The following is a 15,126-nucleotide window of genomic DNA, read 5'->3' as shown; positions in this document are numbered from 1 at the left end:
AATGCAGGAGAAAAGTAACAAATGCAGGAGAAAAGTAACAAATGCAGATACAATGTAACAAATGCAGGTGAAGACTGTGAGAAAGTGGAAGGCTTGCATGCATTTTTCACATGAGGCTATGCAGCTGGTTCAGAAAGCAGGTCTCTGATAACACTAAAGCTAGAGTCTGCAGAGACACCTGGGCACAAGGGTGTGGGAGCCATCAGGAAACTCAAGCCCAGAGTTACCTGACACATCTCAATGACAGTGCAGATTTGCCTGAGGAGTCAGGAGGGCACTTAAGGCCTGGAATAGCAAGAGGGATTAAAACCCCTGCATGTATGCAACACGTTTCCTTGTCTGACCTTATTGGGAGAGGATGCACCTAATCCTGTAGAGATTTAATGCTCCAGGGAAGTGGGGAGGATGCAAGAATGGGGTATCCTTTCAGAGTCTAATGGGAGAAGGGAAGGGGAGAAGAACTTTGCAAGGGAGGATCTGGAAGGGGGCAACATTTGGGATGTAAATAAATAAAATAATTAATAAAAAAAAACTAAAGTGGGCTGCAAGAGCCACCAGTGAATCAGAAGAAACTAGGTGCCATTTCAAAAGATGTCCTGTGAATGCATTAAAAGTCTCTTAAGTTAAAACCTGATGACTTCAGGTTTGAAAAGGACAGAGGCAGGAAGATCGCTGATAATTGATGGCTTCCAGATAAAATAAAATAAAATAAAATTAAATTAAATTAGTAAAGAGATCAGAATATCTCGAGACACACACAAGTTAGGCAACTTGCAACAAATCAGTAGTATAGAAATTCTCAAACAAATGCTGTACACAGAGGAAGAAGAAAGTTTTATATACAAGACTATGGTATAGTGCCTGAAAGCAGTAGGTCAAAGGAGGACAACAGAGGAGGAGCCAGTCATACCCACATAGCAAACCACAAACACCCAGCACCACTATGAGGACAAAAGGATATGACTGACTTAAATTAGCCATCAGCCAGGACAACCAAAACTAAATCACAAGCAACAGAAAACCCTCCTCGCTCACAATAGTGAGCTCAGTGGCCTAAGCTCACCAATTTAAGGAAACACACTGGCGGACTGGATTTAAACAAACAACAAAACACTGATCCATTTGTGTGCTGACTCCAAGCAAACACCGATAGACTGAGTGTCAAAGGTTAGAAAGCAATCTATAAAGTGGCATGAAGCCATAAACAAGTTGGCATAGCAATGATCATCTCTGATAACGAAGATTTAAACTCCTAATTGAATCAGAAAAGATAAAGAACACAACTACATATTGGTAAAGGAACAATTCATTAAAGTACATAGCTTTGTAAATATTTATATACCGACCCTTGCTCTCAGTGATATAGAAAAACCTTTAAGGAAAAAATGACCACATACACGAAAATGACCACATACACACAAACTCGATAATCTTGGGGGACTTCAGTAGTCTACAGATCTACAGATCCTTTAAATCAAAACCAGAAAAGGAATGTTGGAGCTAGATCACACCGAAGATAGATTGGCTGGAACAGCTAAAAGGGACAAAGATAAGACAGGACAAAGTTATCTATTTTTATCTGCATATGACACGGTTTCATACTGAAAAGATTTCATGGCATTCACCTTTAAAAAGAAAACAAAACCTACTGGATCTGATAAATACTTTCAGTAAGTAACAAGATACAAAGGCAACATATAAAAATCCAGTACCTTTATCTTCACCAACAGTGAAAAGAGATTGAGAAAAATACCCCATTCATCATAGCCTCAAAAATCCCTAGGGCTAAACCTAACCAAGGAGGTGAAAGGCTTCTTTCTATAGGAGAAGCCTCAAGACATTAAATGAAATAAGTGGAGGAAAACATTGGTAATGCAAAGACTGTCTGTGCTCCTTGAGCAGTGTAATTAATGTTGTGAACACGGCTATAGTCTCAAGAGCAATCTACAGATCCGGTGGGATACTGATCAAACTACAGTGACATTTCCCACAGAACTAAAGTACAGTCCTCATGCTTGTATGGAAGCACAGACAGACAGACAGACACACACACACACAACCTATGAGTAGCCAAAGAAATTTTAAGCATAAAGACTACAGTTAGAGAGACACATTATATTACTTGACCTGTAATTATACTTCAGAGCCACAGTAATAAAGACAGCACGTTCCAGGGAAGGCTAATGTTAGACGGGAGACAAACTCACAAAGCTATGGACACCGAATCTTACCAGGGGCATCAAAAAACCAAAAAAGAAAAAAAATGGTCTTTAAGAAATGGTACTGGCAAAATTGGATATACATCCTCAGAGGAATGAAAATAAATCTGTATCTCTTACACAAGGCACACGTCAACTCGAATTGGATCAAAGACCTTGATTTAAAACTGGAAATGCATCTTGAAAGTGTCAGAAGGCCTTGATGATAATGGACTGAACCTGTAAGCCAGTGCCAATGAAATGTTGTCCTTTATAAGACTTGCCTTGGTCATGGTGTCTGTTCACAGCAGTAAAACCCAAACCATGACAGTCATGGTCTTCATAACAGCAACAGAGATGCAAAAGGACAAGGACACAGATACCCATGTCTTAAGTGATCATCACCGATATCACTTAAGACACACTCTTGTAGGCAAGATGACTCCTGGTGTTACGTCACTGTGGCTGACCATAGATCCTTCACAGTCTAACACATGTTCGTGGCTTCTTTGTACCTCCAGTTGGCTCACCAACACCATTATCCCCTTCCATCTCCAGGAGCCCTCCATTTTGGGATGCACATCCTGTGAGGACTTCTTAAGTTGTTATTCTTCAGCCATTGCACTTTGGAGACTAAGCTCTAGCTGTCAGACTTGGAGGGGAACTGGGTACCTTTATTGTGGAACATGGAAGCACATGGCTCCTGACACCCCTGGTCCTCTTTCTCTCCAAACTGTCTTTCTCTGCCAGCTATTTCAGGGCTCTCTCCCTAAGGATAACTTACAATTTCATTCATCTGTAAGCAGATGTTTATGTTACCCTAATCTGGCAGCTGATTTGCTTGTAACAATGATTCACCTCAGCCAAAAAGCAAAGGTTAAGGCCAGCCTTTCTCTCATATAAACTATGACACCTAATGGGTTATAAAGCTTATACTATATCTTTAGACACAAATGCACATGGGGCAAACTACTTTTTCCATATATTCTATCCTGAGTGCTGAATCTTCAATTTTTTTCTTCTTTCTTTTCAATTATCTCCAAAAACACACCTTAAAAAGAATCTATTGAAACATTTAACTGTGGTGTCTATTTTAACGAGGAAGTTTTAGGAAAAGGATAAAGCGGAATTGAGAAAAGTAAGTATATAATTGAGCAAAGTAATTCCCTTCTGGTTCATGTGAAAAGAAAATATTAACCTGGATTGAAATATTAACATGAGAGAGAATGAAAGGGTTATCACTGAGAAAACAGAGCTCAAAATGTCTGCAGAATGGCTAAAGAGAAATAAAAAATTCTCATGGAAGCATTGGCACCTTATAAGGTACATGAGTAAAACTTTCAGTACTTTATAAATATTCAACTAGCCCAGAAAGATTCCAGAGTTAGCAATCTTTCCCTGGCACAGATACACCAATAGATCTGCAAATGTTGTGACCACTCTGATTCCAGTCAGTCCTTGCTTATCTCCAAAGAATGAAGAGCTACACGCCCCCTCTTAGTTTCGCAATTAGTCAACCATGGTTGTCTTCATGGAGCATTTAATTAGTTCCAAACTGAACCCATTTCTATGGCTTTCAAAATATATTGAGCACCAAAATAAGGTTGTCTCTGTTTTTAACCCACTTTTAGTTTCTAGTTCATATTATATAGTGGAATAAGTAGAAGATAAGGTAAGCCCTCTCTATTGCTTAAATGTCACTTCCAGTGACATTGAAGCTATCACTTAAAGAGAAAATATTTTCTTTGTATATATTGAGTCATCATAGCTGAAGGCTAGTAGGATTAGACGGTTTATACTTCTATTAATAGTCCTAAAATTCTCCTTTATCTTATCAATGCTTTGTAGAAAGAGCTGACAGAGGTTAAAGCATCTACATGGCTCCAGGCTGCTGAAACACCACATCCCATTTTATAATCTTGTCTTTCTATCAAGCAACCTCTTATAGCTAAGTTGTCAGGAGGTGCTGAACTCACCGAAATGTGAATGGCCACCATGATGAAGAGGGAGAGGACAGAAAGGTAGATCTGCAGTCTCTTCCCACCGAACCTCTTCCTGAGATACTCTGGCATGGTCAACACCTGCAGAGACACACATCAACAGGAATTCTCCTCAGAGTCTACATCTGCTATACACCTATGGACAATTAAGAACCTTGCATTAGGTATGTGGGAAAAACCAAATAAGAAAGGCATAGCTTCATGATAGAGTTACAGGCTGAAATGACCATACAGACTTCAGGCAGACAATTTTACGATTTCTTCCTAACATTTATTACAAGTTGTGACCTTTGACAAATAGTTTTATATCTCTTTTCCTTGCCTGCCAAGTGAGCCTACCTCCCTACCTTCCTTACGCCAGTCTAACAATTCCTGGACTCACAAACTTCTGGCTTGTCATTCCTGAGTTCTGGGCTTGTAGGTCTATATTACCATGTTCTGCCTTAGTATGGGTTTATTGTCCATGTAGACATTAAGTACCTACAACTCCAAATGACTTATAGATATACATTTATATTGTTTTTACTGATAATGTTGCAACATTTAAGAGCAACATTACTTGTAAGTAAGCAACCATCATTAAGTGTTGTGCTGGCTACTTTTATGTTGACTTGATACAACTTAGAGTCATTTGGGAAGAGGGACAGCCTCAACCAAGAAAGTGCTTCCACCAACCACATTGCCCTGTAGGCAAGCCTGAGTACATTTTCTTAATTAATTAATGATGTGGATGTGTCCACCCCACCACGGGCTCTGCCACTCCTGGGTCTGTGGTCCTGGATGATAGAAACAAGAAGGCTGGAGAAAACCATGGTGAGCAAGCAAGTAAGCAGCACTCCTCCATGGCCTCTGCTTCATTTCCTGCCTTCGGGTTCCTGCCTTCCTTCAATGATGTGTGTGCTATGGACCTGTGGGTGAAATTAACACTTTCCTCCCCATGTTACTTACGGCAATGGTGTTTTGTCACAGCAACCCTAACTAAGAATATCCCCAGAGTCTCCAATAAGACTTTGGACTTTTGAGCTGCTTCTAAAAATGACCGCAGACTTTAGAACTACTGCTATAGAATAAGCATGTTTTGTATTATGAGAAAGACACGCTCTTTGCAGACCACACATAGAATTACATGACTTCATTTTTTTCCACCAAGGTTCTCAGGAAGTTGAGCTTCGGTGCCTCACATGACAATGTTGGGACTGGGCTATCTGTATGAGGCAGAGCGTAGCGGGAAGATAGATAACAAGAGCTCCACCATCACAGGTGGGTTATGTTATTCTCATAGGAATGACTGAGGTCTTCAGAGATGGATGGTCATAAAGCAAGGATGACGTCCATGCTTGACTTCTCCCTCAGGGAACCATTTCCTTCTCCATTTCTGTTTTGATACAGAAGTGGCTAAAGCATTTTGGGTACAATGATGATTAACCTCCATGACTGTGATCTAAATGTCACTTTTCTTTATAAAGGACTCTCCTTCTGGCTTTTTGATAGGTACACGAAATTGACTAAGATATATTCAAAAGGCACCAGACACCCATTTTTAAATTGAGTCAGTTTTCCCCTGTTAACCCATCACTTGCCTCCTCTCTGTAATTTCTCGCCCCACTAATGGAGGCTACACACTGCCTGAACAGGAAGCATCAAGTCTTCAAATTGTTCCTATGCTTCTCTCTTCAGCCCCTTACTTTTAAAATCTGGTATCAAGTGTGTTACCTTTATCCCAGGAGATTCTATCTTTCCTTTTTTCCCCCTTCCTATAAAATCATGAAATATGATGTCTGTCTTTTTTCAAGGTGTCTACAATAGGCCTATTGCTCTTGCAACTTGTCCTCTCAACTGATTTGAGTAGTGCTTCCTAAAATATCAATCTGGTCACAAACCTTGAGTTTCTGAAAGCCTGGGCTGGCCACTTCCCAAGGGAGAGAATATATGGCTATTACAATTGCACATCTCCTTCCCTCCCCCACCCATGCAGACCCATTTCTATCTCCTGCAACTTCCAGCATATGCTCTCTGTCTTTCAGCTGACCTCGAGATAACAGAAGGCCTCTCATGATGTTTAGCTTCTGTGTGGTTTCTCTACCACTCTTGGGTCTGATTTTTTTCCTGCCTCCAAAGGTGATGGCCCTCAAGATAATGCCAGGTCATTTCTGATTCCTTCTAATGAGCTTCCCTTAAAACACATGAAAGGGCCTAGATTCAGGTTCCTGTTCCAGGTAAAGAGAAGCACAGTGGCTATTACACAGAGCCTTATAGATTTCTTGCCCATCTGTGGCCACATCCTGCACTGAGCCCTTCCAGGGAAGGGATGGGGGCTTTGTCACCTGCATATTCTTAGCAGTAGGCCATGAGAAGTTTGAGTATTGAGTTTCGATACAAAGACGTTAGTGAAGAAAACCAATTTGACAGCTGATTTGTAGGCCTCTGAATACTCACCCCTGCCTTGATGTAGATGGGGACAAACACCCACCCAAGAACCAGCACCATAAGCAGGGCCTGTAAGAGATCGAGGAGAGAAACTAAAGTTAAAGAGGTATTGCTTGTGAGACATAATTTATATTATGAGAAAGACATGCTCTTCAGAGACCACGGACAGAGTTCTATGACTTGATTTGTTCCTCAAAGGTTTCAAAAGGTTCAGTTTTGGTGCCTCACATGATGGTGTTAGGACTCATTGAAACCACACAGAAGCAAAACATCATGAGAGAACTTGCATTATCTGGAGGTCAGGTAAAAGAGAGAAACATAGACCATGGAGTACAAAAACTGCAGCAAAAACCCATTTTGTTAAATCTTGTCCCACTGAAACAGTTGAGATCATTGGACAATTATCATGTCCTTTCCTCTGAGTTTATGACCCAGAGGCCAATACTTTCTCAGACATAGGCATGACCCAAGATGTGAGACAAAAGACAATCAGAAAACAAACATGCCTGACTGGGCCTACTTTGACCACTGGAAAAGCATCAAATTTTCATCAGAAAATATTGGCCTTGGATGGCAGGCAGTGACCATGTGATTCTTGAATGGATGAAGCAATCAAAAGGAAATTTCAAGCTTTATGAAGATTCTTCATGGGTTAATCATAACTTCCCAGACAAAACAATAGCCAAGACACAACCAAACATTAACACATATGTTTGCAGGTTCTTGATGGGTGTGACTGTGTTGCTTCCACAGCAAGTGATGATGGCTACTTTAGGCAGTTTTCCTTATCTTTAGAGGTGGAAATGATACCTCATAGAGGTTAGGCAAGCACAGTGACACATGCCAGGCTAAAAGGGAATAGCTGAGTAGCAGCCTAAGAGTCACACCCAAGGGAGCCATCTGAACGTGACTCTAGAGGCAAAGTCTATGGTGCTATCAGAATCAAACTCTGGCCAAAGGGCACATCTGGAGGCTGGGTATATACACTGGAAGCTCTCATGCTAGTGATATAAAATGAGAAGAAATATATAAGGGAAGAGCAAAGGTATTTGTGATGATCCTTAATCATTCCTAAGTCCACCCAGGGATTGTCTGTCTAAACTCTGACCACGGTCTGACATTATTCTACACTTGTGTCTTCCGCTCATCTGTAGTGCCTGTATGCATACACACTACATGAGAAAATGCTGGGTGGTGGGGAGAGACACGATCAAGTTCCTGTAGCATGTGCCAGGTCCTCTCCACTATCTATGGGTCCCCCACTAAAGAATCCCTAGAACAATATGCACAATTTTCTTCCAGTGTATTCTACACTAGTGAGTTTATCTACAAGCTTCTTACAAGGGGTAACCACTTATTTTGTATTTTATATAATTGATGGCTAGGAATATAGGTTCTAGGAAGGAGAGCTAATATTGAGATTACAATTGATCAACGTGGAAATGATAGAGAACATTGGGTCTTAGAGACCATGGTTTTGTCAGGGGTAACTTCAGAAGAATGGTCACAGGGAAGTAATGATGTGGTCAACGGTTTAGGGATATTTAAGGGAAAAGGAGGACTAACATAAAGAAAAGCAGAAAGAAAATCAAAGAGGAGTACATCCTATACACACCTTTCAGAATATCTGGAATATGAGTTTGATTGAAATAACTTGATATGGTCTTTGTTTAAAGGAAAACCTTTTGGCACCGCTTACATTCCATTCCACGGCCGCAATAGCGATTCCTGAAGCTGCTGCTGTTCCAGCCAAGCCCACGAAGTGGTTACTGCCAATGTTACTGGCGAAGAGAGAGGCGCCCATCTGAAATGCAATCACAGATTGTGGCTTATTGAAAAAGTAGACTTATTGACAATAGATAGAAATTGGTGCTTTGTATCCCAATATGTGGTCTATTTTGGAGAAAGTCCCATGAGCTGCTTAGAAGAATGAAGATTCTTTATTGTTTGGGTGGAATGTCTAGAGATATTGCATCCAATGAATTTTGATGTTGGCCTATTGGTGTGAGTGCATTCTTGCATGACATAGAACAAGTCTAATCCTTCTTCAACATGACTGCCTGAAGAACGTTACTGAGTAACTACCTTTAAAAATGACGAGAGTGGTCACATTTTGGAACATAATCATGCTTAATGATTTTACTAATGATCGTGTTGCAATGGCAGGGTTGTGTTGTTGAATATTATGCAGCATACACAGTCTAATCAATGCACTTACAATTTTGCTCATCAGACAAGCTTATTGAACCCTTCCTTAAGGGCACTTTGACTACTCGGTAGTCTGTGAAACGAGCCTGTCTTCGGACAAAGCTGCTAGTACTCTTTATCAGATTTTGCAACTTAATCAGTCTTAAGGACTTCATACTCTAGAATGAGGGGCTTCTTTGCCAACCTTTATCATAGACCATTCTTTCCCTTTATCTCCCTCTATGTAGTTCTGTCTTCTGTTCTTAAGACTCAAAAGTCAAGAGAGGTCTTATCCATTACAGAAAACCACAACTGATCAAAACACAGAGTTGTAGAGCCCAGGACCAACTCATCCATCTACAGCACAACAGTTGCAGCTGAGACTTGGGGATCCATGCTGAAGAAGGGTTGGAAAGATTGTAAAAGCCAGAGGAAGAGGATGTTTTCTATGACTATATATCTCCTAGAAATGTCAGAGAAGCTATGCTTATGGAATCTTATCAATATGGCATCCTGAACATGGCCTGAAGAAGGGCAACACCAGTAGACATGGTATTGTGGATGGAAAAAACCTCATGAGGACTCAAACCTGGATGAAGAACTACAGGCAACTAAGGGATGCTGAGATCTGGAGACAGAGTCCTCCCCAATGAAAACCATGCAATTGGTCATCCAATTACAACCAACCAACTCTGAACGCACACGTATGTGTAACATTCCATAGACTGAGCAGGTTTGATTAATGTATTTAAGATTGTGTGCACACAGGCACGCACCCCATTCATCCCCAGCAATCTCTGGCCCACTTACCGGCCACCAGGCCATGTCACGACCAGCCAGGAAGAAGCCTCCAACAGTGCCTCTGTTGCTTCTCACCATTGCCTGAGGAAGAAGGAAGAAAAGAAGGGGGTTAAAGAGCAACAGGTGCACCTCAGACCCCAGACACACCGGTCAAGGTGTGAGCAGTAGACACAATCTCCAAGAAGTGCTGCATGGATCGATTTTCAACAGAGTTCAAGAACCAGGAGGAGTTTAAGACACCATCTTCTCTGAAAAGCCGATGTTTGCTGTCAGCCATGGAAATAATAAGAAATGTGCTGTCATGTGTTGTGTGACAATTTGCAGCACAGAATTCGATACTGAAAACAAATGGAGAGACAAATAATTTAAATGGCCAACTCACCAAGTCAGAAACTCAAACAATAAATGGAAATAAAGAAAATGAGATAATATGTTTTTCCCTCTCTTTGCCAGATGGAGGAGATGCAAACAGACTGTATCTCTTATTCCCGGCCCTCCCTCTCTTCAAACAACTAAGTGTGTTGTCTTAGAAATGAGCCCACTTGGCACTACTACCAGAAGACGATCCAGACAGAAAGACAATGACGTTAGTAACAACCTATCACCGTCTCACTTTATCATGACACACCTCTTCCACCCTAAGACACTGTCCCTCAAGCCCAGTGCCCACCCGGAAACTGGTGTGGTTCTCTCATACCCACAGCCCCACAGCTAGCACCGCTGCAAAGTAGATGACAATGACAGAGATGTCCGCAGCATTCCGAATGCGCTCTGACAATACAGGAGGCTCCTCAGTCTGAGGCGTGGTGCTGGGACTCAATGTGGTAGCCATGGCTTCAGGAGGCTCTGCTCCCTTCCTAAGGATGCCCTCTCCTGTCTTTATGTAGGCACTGGATTAATGATCAACCCCCAGGCAAGTGGAGCAAGGTGTCAGGGCAGATCTTGGATGCATGGACCTTAAACCTCTGCTCTGTGTTCAAGCTCTGGGACCTTGGCCCTTCGTTCGTCCTGTTCTTGGTAGTGTGTAAGAGTAAGGGATAGACATCAAAAATGGGGTGCAAACTGGAATTGATGTGCAGAGTGTTCACTGATGGGAAAGGCAGCACACTCAAGACTGGACAGGTTCAGCTGCAGACTAGGAAGAGAGTAAGGAAGTGAGGGGAAGACACAAAGGGCAGAACAGAGTGAGCACTGGGCAAAGGCTCCTTATAAAACATACAGTGTTCTCTATGGCAAAAAAGTTATCTCTTGAAAATAAGGGTAATTCTTTATTTATTTCAAGATATTCAATGTACTATATAACTCTGGGACTTATAATTTGGATGAAATTTATATGATAGTTCAAGACCATGGTGTTGTGGTATTCTGACCAAAGAAATGGGATTTCAATGCTTTTTCCAGGAGCACCTTTGATGTACAGTGACATATTCATTGGTCAGATCCCACACTCAAAAAAACCAGAGGACTCGTAGGCTGTAATCTGGCTTTTTAACTGTGATTTTTGCTACTTTGCCTTTCATACATGATAACTTATAATTTCATTAGTTATTCTTCTATATATTGACTTATTTTTTTAATTTATTTATTGTATGTATGCCTATGAGTACACAGTCATTGACTTCAGACACACCAGAAGAGGGCATTTGATCCCAATGGTTGTGAGCCACTATGTGGTTGCTGGGAGTTGAACTCAGGACCTCTGGAAGAGCAGTCAGTGCTCTTAACCACTGAGCAATCTCTCCAGCTCTCATTAGTAATTTTTAAACCCCAGTGTGTGATTCTAAAAAAATAAAAATAAAAAAAATAAAAGTCCTGGATATGGAGGAAGAGAGGGCTATTGGGCAATCTAGCAAGATCTCACATAAGCATTTTGGCAGAGACCAAGTCACACGGCAACTGCTTTTCCTTCTTTCAAGGTATCTGGAAAGTCTTACTAAACAAGCTGGAGGAGGAAAAGATGGTGTAGAGTTTATGGACATTGTTCAGTTAGTGTGGCTGTTTTCTGGTTTTTCTTTTCCTTTGCTGTTCAAGAAGCTCCAACGGAGTCCTTTCTTCAGTGGTCCAAGAACATCATCCTGACTTGGGGGCTGTTGTTTTTGCAGCATCTTCACATGAGTATTTTGTTTCAACAGAGGCCTCAATAAGGCTGAACACAGACCTCTTGACACAGAGAACCACACGGGGAAGAATCAAACAAGTCCCTGAAGTTAAAAGCAGGACAATTTTCAGAATCTTGAATCTTCCACAAGTTGAAAAACATCCTCCAAATGATCTAGCTGGGCTCTAACCATTCCAAGCCTGAATGGGTTCATCCAAAACTTTTTTAAAATTTTGTCTACCATGTATTCTATATCCTTTCTTAAATTATTGTGAGCAATTGTCGTTCAAGTTTAATTGATAGATATGTGTAGCCACCTGCGGCCACGAGTCGAACGGGTTCACTTGAAAAGAGGGCTGGGAACGAAAGAGGATGGAGGGTGAGAAGAAATGAAGCCAAGACAAAGTTCTCTGATCAAGGCTCGATGGTTTAATGTTAAGCTTTCGATTTAAAGGGGAAGACCCCACCCGAACCCTTCCTAGTTTCAGCAGGGGAGTTTCGTGGGATAATCTGTTCTTGGTCACGAGTCACAGCCGGATGTCTCAAAGCAAGCCCAGGGGTAGTTCTTCTTTCAAGTTCCTGTAGCAGGATGTATGTGCAGCCAAGGTGGGTGACTCCACCTAGGTGTCTACTGACATGCAGCCAAGGTGGCTAGTTCCACCTAGGTCCTATTATTTGGTCTGTTGTGCTAACCAAAGTCTCTCAGGCCTGCTCAAGGCTGGGGAAGGGCACAGATATGCAGGCATCAGAAGATGATATTGGTTGTCTGGGTTAATGATATAAGTCAAGGAAATAAGACTCCTCTCCTATAAGAGCTCAGGACTTCTATTCATTTTTCAAAACAGAGTTGTTGGACATGTGTGTGTGTGTGTGTGTGTGTGTGTGTGTGTGTTTGTAGTTGACTACATATATTGAATACATATGGCTGAATATATTCAAAGCATATATACATAAATCATACATGTGTACATACATACATAGCTACGCACACACACATACACATATACACACAGGATTGTCTCTTCAACGAGACATATAACTTACTTTTCCATCCATGAGTCTGGGAATAAAGGTGGCTAATAACCTGGTGATCTGATAGCCAGATCATAGCAAACTCCCACGAGCAGGACTGGAGATGGTTAATGGTCTAGATAACTTTTGCATTATCTGTACAGCCAGGGGCTCCCCCAAGATCCCAAACCAGTACAGAGATGGCTAAGAGCCCAAGTGACCTCCACTATCAGCGTGACTGAGACCACACCAGATCATCCCATGTGCCCTTAAGACAAGGCATGTAGCCCATCTCTAGAACCCGTCTTCATGAAAGAAGTAACATGTACTTTGAGAAGTGTTCATGTTCAGTGTAGTTATGCCTCCTTGTTCAAGGGGGATTGTGTTACATCAGGAAACTTTCCCCAAAGTTTTACTTTACTTAAATACATCTAAAATAAGCTACCCAGGGTCACACTCTAGAAATTTCTACCAACACATTCTACCGAATCGTGTTGAACTGGATTTTCTTTTTGCCACATGTGGATCATCACTCTGTTGGCCCTGGCATTTGAAGAGACCCCTACATACATAGATAGATGTATATAAAGTATACATATGACATATAGAAACCCTTCCCTAGCCATAGCAAGGAGTGTGGTGACATCCACCAACTAACAGAGTGAAGGTAGACAACCTGTGAAATCACAAGAGGGGACCAATCGGTAGTGACATACAAAAGTTACACTTCCTAGCCAAAAAAATATATAGAAGCATACTAAAGGAAACCTTTTTTTTTTTTCCGAGACAGGGTTTCTCTGTGTAGCCCTGGGTATCCTGGAACTCACTCTGTAGACCAGGCTGGCCTCGAACTCAGAAATCCATCTGCCTCTGCCTCCCAAGTGCTGGGATTAAAGGCATGAGCCAATACTACCCAGCTAGGGAAACCTTTTATCACAAGTGCCAACAGCAGGGAGCAATCTCTGACAGTGTCATGGTAAGGGAAGCATCCAGGCAGACAAGGTGATGGAGGAGCTGAAAGTTCTAGATCTTGTTCTGAAGACAGCTAGGAAAAGACTGTTTTCAGGCAGCTTGGAGGAGGCCACAGTAAGAGATGAAGGCAAGTGGAGACAGTGCATTGGAATGGGAGGATTAATAAGAAATAGTTCATGTAGTGGACTGAATAGGTTTGATCCCCATAGATTCACGGGTTTCAGTAATTGACCTTAGGGACTATTAGGCACTATTAGGAGGTATGGCCTTCTTGGGGTAGGCGTGGCCTTGTTGGAGGAAGTATGCCACTGTGTAGGTGGGCTTTTAGGTCCCATGCTCAACCTCCACACGCCATACCTAGAGTGGATTCAAAAACCCTTGGATGCCTTTGGATCAAGATGTAGAACTCTCAGCTCCTCCAGCACCTCGTCTGCCTGCATCCTGCCGTGCTTCCCTCCATGATGATACTGGACTGAACCTCTGAAACTGTAAGCCAGCCCAGATGAAATGTTTTCCTTTATAAGAGTTGCCTTGGTCATGTGGTCTCTTCACAGCCATGAAACCCTAACTAAGACAGTTTAGTTACTCAATAGGAGGTTGATGTAAGCTGATGCAGTCTGTGTTCCCAGAGTTTCTAGGGAAAGGATGTAGAAGTCTTCCTCATCCACTTTGAGTCCTCAAAGACATCTAATGGGTTGAGTCTTTCTTTAGTGTCATTTGATGTCTAGCCATCTGTGGTGGTTTGAATATGCTTGGCCCAGAAAGTGGCACTATCAGGAAGTGTGGCCTTGTTGGAGGAAGTGCATCATTGTGGGGGTGGGCTTTGAGACCCTCCTAGGTACCTGAAAACAGTCTGCTCCTGTTTCCTTCAGATGAAGACGTAGAACTCTCAGCTCCTCTAGCACCATATCTGCAGGGATGCTGCTGTGCTTCTTGCCTTGATAATGGACTGAACCTCTATACTTGTAAGCCAGCTCCAATTAAATGTCCTTTATAATAGTTCTTGGTTGTGGTGTTTCTTCACAGCATTGGAAACCCTAACTAAGATACCATCCCTGAGGAAGACCTAATGTAGCCACAGAAGATTTAAAAGCTCTGTTCTAAGTTTTTCATTCTATATTTACTTCTTCCCCACCTGGGACTTGAACCCTTGTCTTTCTTTCATGACTGTCTCACAAAACTAGATGTTTGTCTCTGCTAACAGTGTGAAAAACATTATATATATATTTATGTACTTGTATATGTGTGTATATATAATGTATATGATATATATGTGTGGCATATATGGATATGCATGGATTGTATATGATGTGTATATGTATGTTGATATTGATGTATATAATGTATATGTGTATATGATGTATATGTGATATATATGATGTATATGTGTATGTTGATGTTGATGTATATAATGTATATGTGTATATGTATA

At 41.6% G+C, this 15,126-nt stretch overlaps 1 protein-coding gene across 1 annotated transcript in view; it reads right to left on the bottom strand.

The window, feature by feature from the left end:
- LOC114626547 (solute carrier family 5 member 4-like) overlaps nt 1-10,527 on the bottom strand; it is a 197,771-nt gene extending 187,244 nt beyond the window's left edge. The window contains exons 1-5 of the mRNA XM_028773976.1: nt 10,311-10,527; nt 9,623-9,694; nt 8,325-8,429; nt 6,635-6,694; nt 4,175-4,279 (exon numbers count right to left, since the gene is read on the bottom strand). Coding sequence (XP_028629809.1) covers nt 4,175-4,279; nt 6,635-6,694; nt 8,325-8,429; nt 9,623-9,694; nt 10,311-10,445 — 477 coding nt within the window. The 5' untranslated portion in view covers nt 10,446-10,527. The remainder of the gene's footprint in view (nt 1-4,174; nt 4,280-6,634; nt 6,695-8,324; nt 8,430-9,622; nt 9,695-10,310) is intronic.
- Between the last annotated feature and the right edge of the window lie 4,599 nt (nt 10,528-15,126).

This window comes from Grammomys surdaster, unplaced genomic scaffold (assembly GCF_004785775.1).
Source record: "Grammomys surdaster isolate TR1022 unplaced genomic scaffold, NIH_TR_1.0 237, whole genome shotgun sequence".
In the NCBI taxonomy this organism is placed as follows: Eukaryota; Metazoa; Chordata; class Mammalia; order Rodentia; family Muridae; genus Grammomys; species Grammomys surdaster.
Note: the sequence above shows the minus strand (reverse complement) of the source record. Positions and strands in the feature narration are given on the sequence as shown.